Raw genomic sequence first — 12,407 nt, forward strand, 5'->3', positions numbered from 1 at the left:
TTGATCTGGCATACCTCTACCAATAACTTAACAAATGCATATTTATCTGAAAATGTTCAGCGCGCATTTACGTGATCAGCTCGTCTGCTCAGACAATAGCAACGCACAGCCTGAAACGCAAGGTCAGACAGAGCGCCCGGGCAATTTGCTGTAAAGTAGAATAATTAATTACTCGGATGAAGCTTTAAAAACACACACCGGAGCTGAAGGTGAAACGACCAATATTATATATCGACTGATGGATCAACTGTGTGCGCGGGCTGTAAATAGCTGATGAGAAACAAAGTAATCGGAGTAAATAGATAAAAAGAATCTGTTTAGCGCTATCCAAATACATCCATGCTCTCAGATGCGGCGGGATTAATAGCAATTAATGCTATACGGTTTGGGTTGAAGCGTCGTTAATATTTAATTAGGGGAATCGGTCGGGCTCTGCGTGCGTGGAAAAGGGGCTTTATATAGATTATCAATCAACATCCTTAATTTAGCATCGGATTCATCCCGACGCCTTTTATAATTTATCTGCACATATATATATATATATATATATATATATATATATATATATACTTACCACCTTTACCACAACTGAGTTGTTGTTTACAAATTTAGACATTTATTTCAGCAGGAAAAGGAAGGGAGGGAAAAAAAAACAGGGATCTGGAAACTTTAATTAGCAAGCCCAATGGCAACATATCGTATAAGGAGGCACTAGGCTATAATTAAGCGTTTATCTGCTGTTTAACAACCTAATGGCTTAAAACGGCCCAGTGAGGATTAACATTAAGCGATATAGTCTGGTTAATGATGGCAATGCACAACACATCATTATCGATTGGAAACGCAAATGAATGCTTTGTTTTGAATATTAATAATAATAATAATAATAATAATAATAATAATAATAATAATAATAATAATAATAATAATAATAATAATAATAATAATAATAATAGCGCTATAAAATATAAAAGCGAAACAATGGCAGGGCCTCAGGCCAAAGTTTCAGGAACGCCAAGACGCGTTCGCTTGAACTCGATCTGGAGCTCCGAGCGCACGTCGCTCCTCGGCTCTCTGCGCCTCAGCTGGTCCGCTTTCACCTCTCTCCTCTCCGCGGCATCGTCTCGCGTCTCACTTTTCCTCGCACGCAGATCACAGAGATGTATGAGGAAGAACTCCTCATCTCGTCCATGTGCTTCCCTCTCTGCTTGTCATTTTTTCGGGGTCTTTTAAGCCACACCCCTGCACACACACCAACACACACACACACACGCGCGCGCGGAGAGAGAGAGAGAGAGAGAGAGAGAGAGAGAGAGAGAGAGAGAGAGAGAGAGAGAGAGAGAGAGAGAGAGAGAGAGAGAGATCCGCGACCAACTCCCGGGTGTTTAAAAAACTAACTCAGGACAATAGCGGCGAATGAGCGCGTAATTAAATTAATTAGTCCTTCTTGTCAATCTTGGATTAATGGCCAATAGCGGTGGTGCTGCTTAATGTTTTCACTCTCTCTCTCTCTCTCTCTCTCTCTCTCTCTCTCTCTCTCTCTCTCTCTCTCTCTCTCTCTCTCTCTCTCTCTCTCTCTCTCTCTCTCTCTCTCTCTCTCTCTTCCTCCCATATCATTGAAGGGGAAGGGGGGGGGCTCATCCCGGCATCCTGAGGGGAGGTAATTTGCACGGATCAAGGGGGCAAGGCGCCGTAAAGTATAAATACTGTGACTTCAATAGAGGATCACCAGCAGGTTCCCCAACTCCGCTATACCAAAGGAGGAGGAATTGACAGAGAAGAGATCTGTTTTTTTTTCTTCTTCTTCTCCACCTTCATCCACAGTTTGGCTTGCATCACCTTGTATCATTTTCAACGAGCCACACCATTGATGTCTTAAGCAGCGAAGGGGGGAGAGTGTGCGTGTGTGTGCGAGAGAGAGGGAGTGAGTGCATGGTGTTTTTTCCAAGAGGAGAGGAAGCAGTGATGGAAGAGCTCACCGCTTTCGTATCCAAGTCCTTCGATCAGAAAGTCAAGGAGAAGAAGGAAGTGATAACCTACAGGGAAGTGTTGGAGACCGGGTCGGCGCGAGCGGGGAGCCGGGACTCTTTATCCGCGGAGCCCGGGAGCCGAGAGGAGGCGGCCGCGGTCGCCCGGAACGTGGCGCTCTCGCCGGGCAGGGAGACGGACATGCTCGGGCCGGAGAGGATCAGGGACGCGGGGAGTCCCAAACTCATTGACGGTAAGGGTTCTGCGCTCTGCCGCCGGTTCACGACGAGGGGGGGGAACGTGATCTGGTCGGGGGAAAAGGGAGGGGGACACGCTGCGTAAAATAAATAAAAAAAAAAGACAGAACATTTAAAATGAATGACAGAAGAGAACACTTTAAATTCTGATATGTCATCTGAAAAAAAGTTATTATTAGACGTGTGTCCGTCGTTTATTTTGTAACATGTCAAAAACTGCTCCTAAATTATTTTTCATTAAGCATGTCAGCATTTTTAACGTGCGTACAGGTTGTTTTCGGTTCATTATTCGAACAGATTTCAGAGCGTGCAGCCACACAAAAGAGGAGAAAATGCTGATTACGTGTAAAAGTCATACACGATTTCGTTGGCCTGTTTTGTACAATGACCAAATAGGATTCTACTCCCGATTTATCATCAACTAACGGATCCAATAATATAGAAGGACTCAATTTACTCCCATATTAAACACATTAAGCAAATTGATGTTTATGGGCAGTGATTTGCAGAAACGATGCAGTCCGGCCTTCTTGATTTCACTCAATAACTTAAAAGCCAGCGGCTGTGAGTTGCTTCTAGAGTCATTTGTTTAGTCCCTATCTGTGTGTGCCATTCAATGACACCTTGGCATGTGCAAATGTAAGCTGTGTAGGAATTAAACCGTGTCTCTGTTCACAAACGTTACTAAAGCCTGTTATCAGGAGAAATCGCAGGACTCCAGAGAGCAATAGCATGAAATGGGAAATATGTCTTTTTTTCTCCTAAAAATTAACGCAACGCTCTGTTAAACGCCAGGGGCAACAAATGCAAAGAAATGCAAAAAAGAAAAAATAATATATATATAAGAATAAAATAAATATAATAAATCGGATTCCTGATAGAATAAAGCCATGCGCACTAAAGCAAACGTTAAATTTGCCAAAAACTAATTCCCATGACTTTTTTTTTTTTTTTTTTTTTGCTAATATTTGAAGGCATCTGTGTATAGTTCCTCTTCTGTGACAACATGCTGGACAAGATATCTTAAGAGTTGGGAAGCTTGTAAAAGTGACATCTGTTCGTCATGGGCAGCGTGGTTAAAAGCGGAACCGCGACAAGCATGTATCAGACACCCAACAGTAGGCACGGCGCTGCATATTTATAAGCTCTTAATAATTAAAGAGCTTTATGTAGCTCGACAAAACATCCGCGGTCTGATAGCTGTGTGATATCAGAGGGCAGGTCGTTTTTTTTCTTTTCTTTTCCTCCATTTTTATCGCGTTTTAAAATCTAATTTTGCAGCCTTTTTTTTTGCATTACCCTTTTTTTTTTGCACAATGCATGGCTCCTATAAGAGCGTTGTTTGCAGCCACCAAGGAGGATGACGTTTTTGCGACAAGCGAGCTCAGATTCAAGGCAAACTGTGTGCCATCTGGTGCAGTAAATCCCATTTTTTTCCTCCCCTCCCTTTTTAAGAATATAAAGAAACGAAAAATATCCCTTAGGGGGGGAAGATTCTCCGTGCATGATGCTGATCACGGTCCCTTCCCCTGCTACTCTCGCAGGCACCACGGACGTGAAGGAGAGGAAAGAGGACTCGAAGCCCATCGAGGATGAAACGCAAACAAAGATCAAGCAGAGGAGAAGTCGGACTAACTTCACGTTGGAGCAGCTCAACGAGCTGGAGCGGCTCTTTGACGAGACGCACTACCCGGACGCCTTCATGCGGGAGGAGCTGAGCCAGAGACTGGGACTGTCGGAGGCCCGAGTACAGGTAAGACACGATTGAGAAAATATGACTATTAATAATACACACGAAGATATGCGGTGCTGTATATCCTAATCCACAATAGAAAGCAGGGGGATAATTCTAACAGGATTTTTTTTTTTTTTTGTAGGCTACAGTTCTTATTTATTCCCAGGCTACCTGCTGAGAATGTTCTAGTTTCAGGACATGGAACGTGTTTTGTTGGCTCGTATAACCATGCATGCAGTGGATACAGGTGCGAAAAGCCGCGCTTGATCGTGATTTGTGAATTTGCGCGATAGATGTGAGTTTATTTTATATAGATTGCGTAGAGGAAAAAAAGAAGTAAAAACACACTGCAGCACGTTTTCTCTCAGTGTGATTGGATTTTTGAACGTGTCACTTGTCTCAATTAGTCCTTATCTCCGCTTCACCACTGCTAGTCTAATCTCTGTGTTCCTAACTGCGCCAAAGCGGTGCGCCCACAATATTTAATTTAATGTAATTGTGTTATGCATGTAGTTTTAAGATACGTGTTGCCATGTCGGTAGATTTTTCATAAGGGCAGAGCTGTGCAGAATGAGTGGGAGAAGTGGAAGGTGTGTGTGTGTGTGTGTGTGTGTGGGGTGGTAAGGGGGGGTGGGGGGGGGGGGGGGGAGATATGTCCCGTGTAGGTCGAGCCGGGGTGGGGGTATTCATGAAGGCATCTATTTTTCTCTGTTTTAAAATATATAACTTCTTTATGACTATCATGCATATGTCCAAGCTATTTGGATAGCTGAGTTATCTCTTTTAATATGTGTCATGGACGGGCCAAACGTAAGCACATCCATACAGTTTTTTTTATTTTTTTTTTTTTTTTAAAGTTCAAAACAGCTTTTTTTCTCCTTTTTTTTTTTGCGGGGCTGCCCAAGCACTGAACTGGAATCTCCCCAATAAGACGCATTGTGTCCTGGACAAGGAGCGCAGCTCGAGGGATTTGCATAAATTATGTATTATTTCCAACCCAAATCGAGACCAGCTTTCGCCTCTATATCTCTTTTATCTCCGCAGGAGAGTTATATCTTTTCACGCTTACCCATTATTTCGATGTGATTTTGGGCTCCACCGATAACTTTCAGTGCGTTTGGTTTTTTTATAAATAGCCATAAATTAGTGCGCAAGGAGGACTTCCGAGCGACATGCGCGTGTGATCAATAAATGAAGCCAGCTGACAGCCGAATCGATATGATATTTCAATCATGCTTTTCACTGTTTACGCCGGCGTAATGTTACACAGACTGCCGGCGGACGCGTTGCATTGTGGTCTCCCTTGTTTAGGCCATGCTTTATCTGAAGTATTTGATGCGGATTATCATAGTGATAAACCGTTTTAATGCGCGTTCCGAGGCGTTTTCTTTTGGGTTTCTCCGAAGAGAAACGTGAGCCACCGCTCTCTCTGGCTTTTTTGTGGACCGAGTGTAATGGCGGTTATTATTAAGACATTCAAGCATGCCTCCGACATGGATTTTCTGCAGATAAGGGTAATTAATTTCAGCGGTCAGAGAAAGAGTTGAGATGAGCGCTCAGATCTTGCTTGCCTCTGATCTCCAAAAAAGGCCATGATAGCATTGCTGCAACTCGATATCCGAGAGTCCATTCAACTCTTCGGGGACACTCATCCATAGAAAGATGAAACCAGCGCTGACAAGGTTATTTATTATACCAGAGAAAGTCCTGCTCACTTTCCGACTGGAGTCATTCTATTCTCCTAATGAATTTGACATCAGATTTACTACATTTATTTGTTGTTGTTGTTGTTTTTTTACCTCCTCGTCTCTCTGTCTTAACCCCACGCTCTTTTGCTATCCCTCGTCTTGTTGTAGGCTAAATGTATAATAATTAAGATCTGGGGTTAAGCAGCAGCATTAATATTTCAGTGCTCCTCGGGGATATTGTTTTTTTTTTTTTTTTTTTTTTTTTTCTCTGCGGTTGTTGTCACTTTGAGAGGAATTACGCATGGCCTCACAAGCAGCTGCCAATCAGCGGGTCTCTAATTAATTTCTGTCCCTGCAGGTTTGGTTCCAGAACAGAAGAGCCAAATGCAGGAAGCAGGAGAACCAGTTACATAAAGGTACTCCCACACATCAATGCAAACCCTATTCTGTTCTGTTCCATTCCGCACAGTTTACCTCATGATTAAATGTCGAGTTAATTGCGCCCTCTTGAATCTCTTAATTTATTGCGTGCATCCTGTAAACACATGACTGTGATGCTGTGATCCTCTTCTATTTTTTTGTTTTGTTTGTTTGTTTTTGCCATAGCTTTATCTGAATACTTTCTGTGAATATGCTCAGCTTATTTTGCAAATGTCTGCTATGGCTTTTTTTGGGGGTCATTTTAAGCATTTTAAACTTTAATTTTTTTTTCACTTTTTCTCCCATTGAAATAAATGGAGAATCTTCAGATTGCTTCCAAAAGCTTCTCTGCTCTTTGGAACCCATTTTCCATCCTCGAGATGCCATTCAAAATTTTTAAATAAGTAGGCTGTCACCAAAAAAGATTCAGCTTTTCATGTTTTACCCTCCTAGTGAAATCCCAGTTAAAGTTTTCAGAATTTCATTTTCACAAAATAACATTAGTTGCCATGGTATGCGCAGTGACGTCATTGCCCACTACAACTTCCTAAATGTACAATCCTTTCTGAGTGAACCCTCAACACTGTGTGTGAACAATTTTCAAAACATAGGCATCTCCTCTGAATTAATGCTCGTTATGCAGTATAGCTTGCTGAATGTTCCGCTCACAATTTGGCTATCATCTGTGTTTTCTGCAGGAGTCCTGATTGGAGCAGCGAATCAGTTCGAAGCTTGTCGTGTAGCGCCATATGTCAATGTGGGGGCTCTACGGATGCCATTCCAACAGGCAAGTAACTTTGAAGCTTCCAACCCTTAATAAAATAATAATAACACAGAGCAGACACACCCCATCTCCCATCTACCCATCCATCCACCCGCCCAAGCCCGACTGCTGTCTTGGCACAGGATGTGCCCAAATATGCAGAGAATCCAGTTCCATGTGTCTGGGTGTGTGTGTCTGGGGGTGAGGGGGGGTGGGGGTAACTAAACTCTTATTACCTCACTGGTGAGAAGAACACTGTGCCAACACAGCGTAGCTTAATTGGAAAATTCCCTCTCTCATTTCTCCCTCTGACCATTTCTGGGCCTGTTTTAATTGAACAATACAAACATTTTAGAAGACTTTGTATGAGACACTGTGATTATTTCTTTTTTTCTTTTTTTTTGGCAAGCAGAATATTAGTTCATTTTCAGGACTGATATAGAGTTTCAACTTGAAGATATCTCATTCCATGCAGGTTAATCGATGCTGTGGCGTTGTTTTTGAAATGATGGACCTTGCATCCTAATGCTTGATTTAGACACATTGGTCAATGTCGTAATAAAAAAACACAAAAGACAAAAAGATAACATTTCTTGTTTGGTATTGCTCTGCAGTAGAGGCTTTTGTTTAAATGTTTCCAAAATAATGATAAGTACTTTGTAGCCTGTTATTCAGTGTTGTCATGAGAAAAGACATTAAAACTAGTCCACACATAGTTTTGTATAATATTTCCTCAGTAAAACCATTGAAGGTGAAATCTTTATTGCATTTCTTCCTGTTCAGAGGCCCTAATTTCTATATGTGAAATCTCAACAGGGCTGAACAAAGATACAAATGTAAGCTAAGAAGCATGGGGTTGCAGCATTGCTGATCAGGACTAAATAAAATAAAAGTTGGGAGTTGTTTCTCACTGCTTATGTATGGGTGAATGGAAACTAATTTGTGATGTGCACGGTATAAGGAGATATGTTTTATTTGGCGCAAATCTAAAGGGCTTTTTTCACAGTTTCTCACAGCATTTCATCATCTCTTTTTTAAAATCTAAAATAAATGCAACACGGTCCAACACGGACTAGATTATTCAACACTGCACACTGATTCTTTAAAATGCAGCTTGAGATGCACGAACCCCTTATTCTGTTTGTGAAAATCCCAAAATAGCATTTTAATGCTTTGTTGGTGTCAGGATGAGACCCCACAAAATTGAGATGGTCGAAACTTGACTTGAAATACTTCTTTTATTCACAATCTTTATAACTCAGTTTTGATTGTGAAAGTAGCTCAGAAGAAAATGATGTGACTTATGAAAAATTACCGGGCTCTCTGATTTTTACTATTTACAGGTGTTTAAGTTACATGCACATTTTTATTTTATTCTACAAAATACTGACTTCATTTCTATCATATTCTTGATAGAAATGTTGTCATTTTGAGCATTTATGTGCAGAAAAGGTCAAGCAGTGAAATTAATAACATTTTTCAAAGATTAATAACACTTTTCAAATGTCCAACAACACCAAAACCAACAAAAGAAGTTAATCCCATTTTATAAGCAACCGTACCTATGTTTTACACGAGAAAGAGTACATAAATCAATATTGGGTGGAATAACCCTGATTTTCAGCCATAGTTGTCATGCACCCTGGCAGGTTTCCATCAGTCCTACACAATACTTTTAGGACCAGGTGATCCCCTAATTAACATCAATTAGTAGAATGACTTCTGCTTGTGTTGGCACAAAGCAATGCAGCAGGGCTCCCTTAAAAATGAAGGTCCCTTAATTGTGTGTGCGTGTGTGTGTGTGTATATATATATATATATATATATATATATATATATATATATATATATATATATATATATATATATATATATGTACCGTTTTGTTTATTTAGTTAATTAAGCAGGGACCATGCAAGCTCTGTACCACACCAACTCTAGGAGATCATTTCCATCAGCAGTCTCTGAGACTCACATACATGCATTACATATTACGTCATATTGAACGAAAATACACTAAATATAATTCTTGATGTGAAAAATAATATAGTTAGGTAAATAGATGGACATTCGTGCCACTGATTTGTACAGTGTGAAGTCACAACAGTCTGGTGAAAATTGATCCTGCACCCATCCCGCTGCAAAGTTAACGCATGTTCTCCCCCTTCTCTCCCCCAACCCCCCCATCCGTGCGTCCCGTCCCGTAGGATAGTCATTGCAACGTGCCGCCCTTCTCCTTTCAGGTGCAGGCGCAGCTGCAGCTCGACAGCGCCGTGGCTCACGCGCAGCACCACCTGCACTCGCATCTGGCGGCGCACGCGCCCTACATGATGTTCCCCGCGCCGCCGTTCGGGCTGCCCCTGGCGACGCTCGCGGCGGAGTCGGCCTCCGCCGCCTCCGTGGTGGCCGCCGCCGCCGCCGCCAAGAACACGAGCAAGAACTCCAGCATCGCCGACCTGAGACTGAAGGCCAAAAAACACACGGCGGCGTTGGGACTGTGACAGCGAGGACCCGGGGGCGACCGAGGAGACACTGAACCAAAACTGCTTATAAAGTGAGGGAGGGAGGAAAAAAAAAAAAGAAGAAGAAGCACGGACGTAATTTATGTTTTCTCGATGAAGGAGGACGAGTATAATATAAAATATAGGCTATTTATGAAAGACAATGAAAGAGACTGTGACGTGATAGCCTACACAGACGCCTAAAAGTGGCGGACGGGGTGGACGGCAAAGCAGGGACAGATACCCCGAGGAGGAGGAGGAGGAGGAAGAGGAGGAGGAGGATGCAGCTGGGTCGGTCGATTCTTTGTCAAACAAGGCGAACCATACTGCATTTTTTCCTGTTTGAATATTGTATTATTGCTGTTATGATTTCGTTTTGATTCTATATAGAGGCTGGCCTCATAATACCCCCCCCCCTCTTCCCCTTAAAAAAAAGAAGAAAATGAAAACCTTTCTGCCAAAGTGGGGTGGATTCTTTGTCAAAAGTAGGAACAGTTTCCCTCCACTGTTTCTTGTCCAGTTTGAAAACGCCTCTGCAGTGTTTGCATGAGTTTGTGAGCCATCTCTACCCCTCCCTCTCCACTCCACTCCCATCCCCTCTTATCCTCTGTCCTCCCCTCTCAATGGAAAGTTTGGCCTTCCTGACCTGGTTTGGACCTCCCATGGCTGAAGGTGAAACGGGCCCCACGCAACAAATGTGAGATTATAAAAGAAAATGTGTTTTTAAAAAAAAAAAAAATCATAATTCAAGCCAGTGTTCATATTAGCCTACAAGGTGATTTGCACCCCCTGCTTTTAATTTTTTTTTCTTATTATGGAAGGTAAATCTTTTGAATGTCATCTGTAACACAGCTGACTGTATGCGAACCGGTACGGGCACATGTAAAATATGTTTATATTGAAGAAAAAAACATGCATAATTTTTTATGATTTAGTGGCTTCATGAGAGCCTCGTTGGGAATTTGTTCATTTTGTCTTATTTTCCCCCGTGCATTAAAAACCATGTGCTTTCTGTATGTAATGTTGATGTTTTTTATATATTAGTGAACATGAGCTCACCAAAAGCACGGGTTTCTAAAGGGGAAAAAAAAAAACGAATGACCATGAAATTATTTTATTTAATTTTTTTTCCATCACATGTGAAACGTGAAACCACCCTAACAAAAGTTGATTTTTTTTCTTCCTATAATAAATTAACAAAAGTTTCTTAAATGAGTTGATTGGTTTTAAATTGAATAATTTTTATACCTACATGATAGTCATTATTATTGTTGTTGTTATCAGTAAAGGCTTTGAGGGCAATAGATTTTTAATAATTTATAGGTGAAAGTCTTTTGATAACATCAGAGTTGTGACAGCTCCGTTTAGCCGGGAACGTTGGTGTGCGCGTGTGTGCGTGCGTGCGTGCGTCCGTGCGTACTCGGGCGCGCGTGTTGCAGCGCCCTTGCCAAAGCGATGCATTATTCATAGTTTGCTTATAGCGGGGTTTTAGAAGAGAACTGATCATTTCCAGTACGAGTTAACAGGCAGATAAAAGAAACAACAGGAAGCCGTCCAGTACCTCAAGGATGACATTTTGTAGCATTTAAATAAATGCACATACAATCTTTCCATTGCATTATTATTTTAGGCATTTCATAATAACAATTATATATATATATAAAAAAACGAATGCGTTATTGATGCTAGAATCGAAATCCCTCTGGACCATAGGCCTAATAATTAGTTAAAACAACTGTAGATGTTTAATTCTAATTATTCCGTGCGGGCTTCGGCTTGCAACAATATAAACGCACAATTACACTCGGTCGTGATCCGTTTTGTATTATTTTCCCGCTGCATGTTGCGAGTGATTAAAAAGAAAATCATACATAATAGAATAGAAGTAAAATAAAAATAACAAAAAATAAAAAAAATAAAAACGTAAAGCCAAAAAAAGATAGATCTTTATTCCTGGGATTGGCACCCTTCCCATTTCTGCTGGAATGCAAATGTTTCCTGCCTTTTCCTTTTGTATTGTGACCTAAAGTTTGACATTATGAATAAAAACATACAGACAGCCCACAGTGTGGAAAACAAAGCCAATGGCTGCGTAAAAAAAAACAAAAAAAAAACAGCTTCATTAACGCGTGTCTTGCTTGACTCACAAATTTGCCTGATTCATTTCCTGACATCTTTAACCGCCTCTTATTGAACATTTAATAAACACCTGACACGGGGAGCCTATAATTATAGGAATCTAGATCGCATTACTCTTCCGATATTTTTTCCACGCAAAACACAATGTCTTCAGCTATTAATTAATACTGATCTCACCGAGTCTGCAAGGGAGCCTGGCGTGTTTGTGTGTTCCTCGGTGTTTGGGGCAGGATTTAGACGCCAAAACCATTGAATTATTGATTGTGAACCCTCGCCAGTAAATGGAGGAGACGGAACTGGGAAAGTGCTGATCCGGGGGCGCGCATGCTTGTCCTGCGATGGAACTTAAACACTGGAGTGGAGCCGGGGGCGCGCCCTTCCTTAGATTCTCCCAATTAAAAAAAAATGTTTTTTTTGCTTGTAGAGGCACCACTGTCAGGTCAAGTTCAGCTTATTGTTATAGGTTTTGATAATTATACTGTACACCCATAATTTACTGCTATCATAGCTGTAACTCACAGGAAACAATTAACCAAATTCCTCTTGGTTCTACTGAAGAAAATGAAAATATCCACAAAAGTTATGATAGTGCAGCAATTCAATATAGGAAAGGAAGATAATATACTACACTGATACTCAGACCGACATATTGCAATCATTTTGATTATTACAGCTTACGTTTCCTGAAAATCCATAATTCAGATTTAGAAAACCTGGATAAGATTAATTTTAAAGAGATTTTTAATACACAAATGCCATGTTTCAACCATGTTGTAGCCCACACAATTATGGGTGCAACTGCAAGTTGACACTAACAAGTCATTGGCTAAACACACAAACCATTCGGATATAGCTGTATCCATAATTAATGGAAGGTTGCGTGGAAGGACAAAGTGTGACGCATTAGAGAGAACTGCAGCCTGCATGGAATCTGGA

General features: G+C 41.2%; 1 protein-coding gene across 2 annotated transcripts; it reads left to right on the plus strand.

Moving 5' to 3' along the window:
* The first annotated feature begins 1,651 nt into the window (after nucleotides 1-1,651).
* shox2 (short stature homeobox 2) lies at nucleotides 1,652-10,541 on the plus strand. Of its 2 annotated transcripts, none has more exons than XM_021319255.2 (5): nucleotides 1,652-2,221; nucleotides 3,770-3,978; nucleotides 6,007-6,064; nucleotides 6,767-6,855; nucleotides 9,075-10,541. In XM_021319255.2, the coding sequence occupies exons 1-5, from the start codon at nucleotides 1,933-1,935 to the stop codon at nucleotides 9,330-9,332; spliced, it is 903 nt and encodes a 300-aa protein (XP_021174930.1). In that variant the 5' UTR covers nucleotides 1,652-1,932; the 3' UTR covers nucleotides 9,333-10,541. The 2 variants fall into 2 exon arrangements, with proteins under 2 accessions (XP_021174930.1, XP_012723474.1); XM_012868020.3 differs by having other exon boundaries at nucleotides 1,654-2,221; nucleotides 9,039-10,541.
* Nucleotides 10,542-12,407: the final 1,866 nt, after the last annotated feature.

This window comes from Fundulus heteroclitus, chromosome 18 (genome assembly GCF_011125445.2).
Source record: "Fundulus heteroclitus isolate FHET01 chromosome 18, MU-UCD_Fhet_4.1, whole genome shotgun sequence".
Lineage (NCBI taxonomy): Eukaryota > Metazoa > Chordata > Actinopteri > Cyprinodontiformes > Fundulidae > Fundulus > Fundulus heteroclitus.

Excerpts from the sequence above, each read along its gene's own strand:
- shox2 (XM_012868020.3), top strand. The coding sequence starts at position 1,933 with ATGGTGTTTTTTCCAAGAGGAGAGGAAGCAGTGATGGAAGAGCTCACC. Across the intron at positions 2,222-3,769 it reads GAGTCCCAAACTCATTGACG|GCACCACGGACGTGAAGGAG; the intron begins GTAAGGGTTCTG and ends CTACTCTCGCAG. Across the intron at positions 3,979-6,006 it reads TGTCGGAGGCCCGAGTACAG|GTTTGGTTCCAGAACAGAAG; the intron begins GTAAGACACGAT and ends CTGTCCCTGCAG.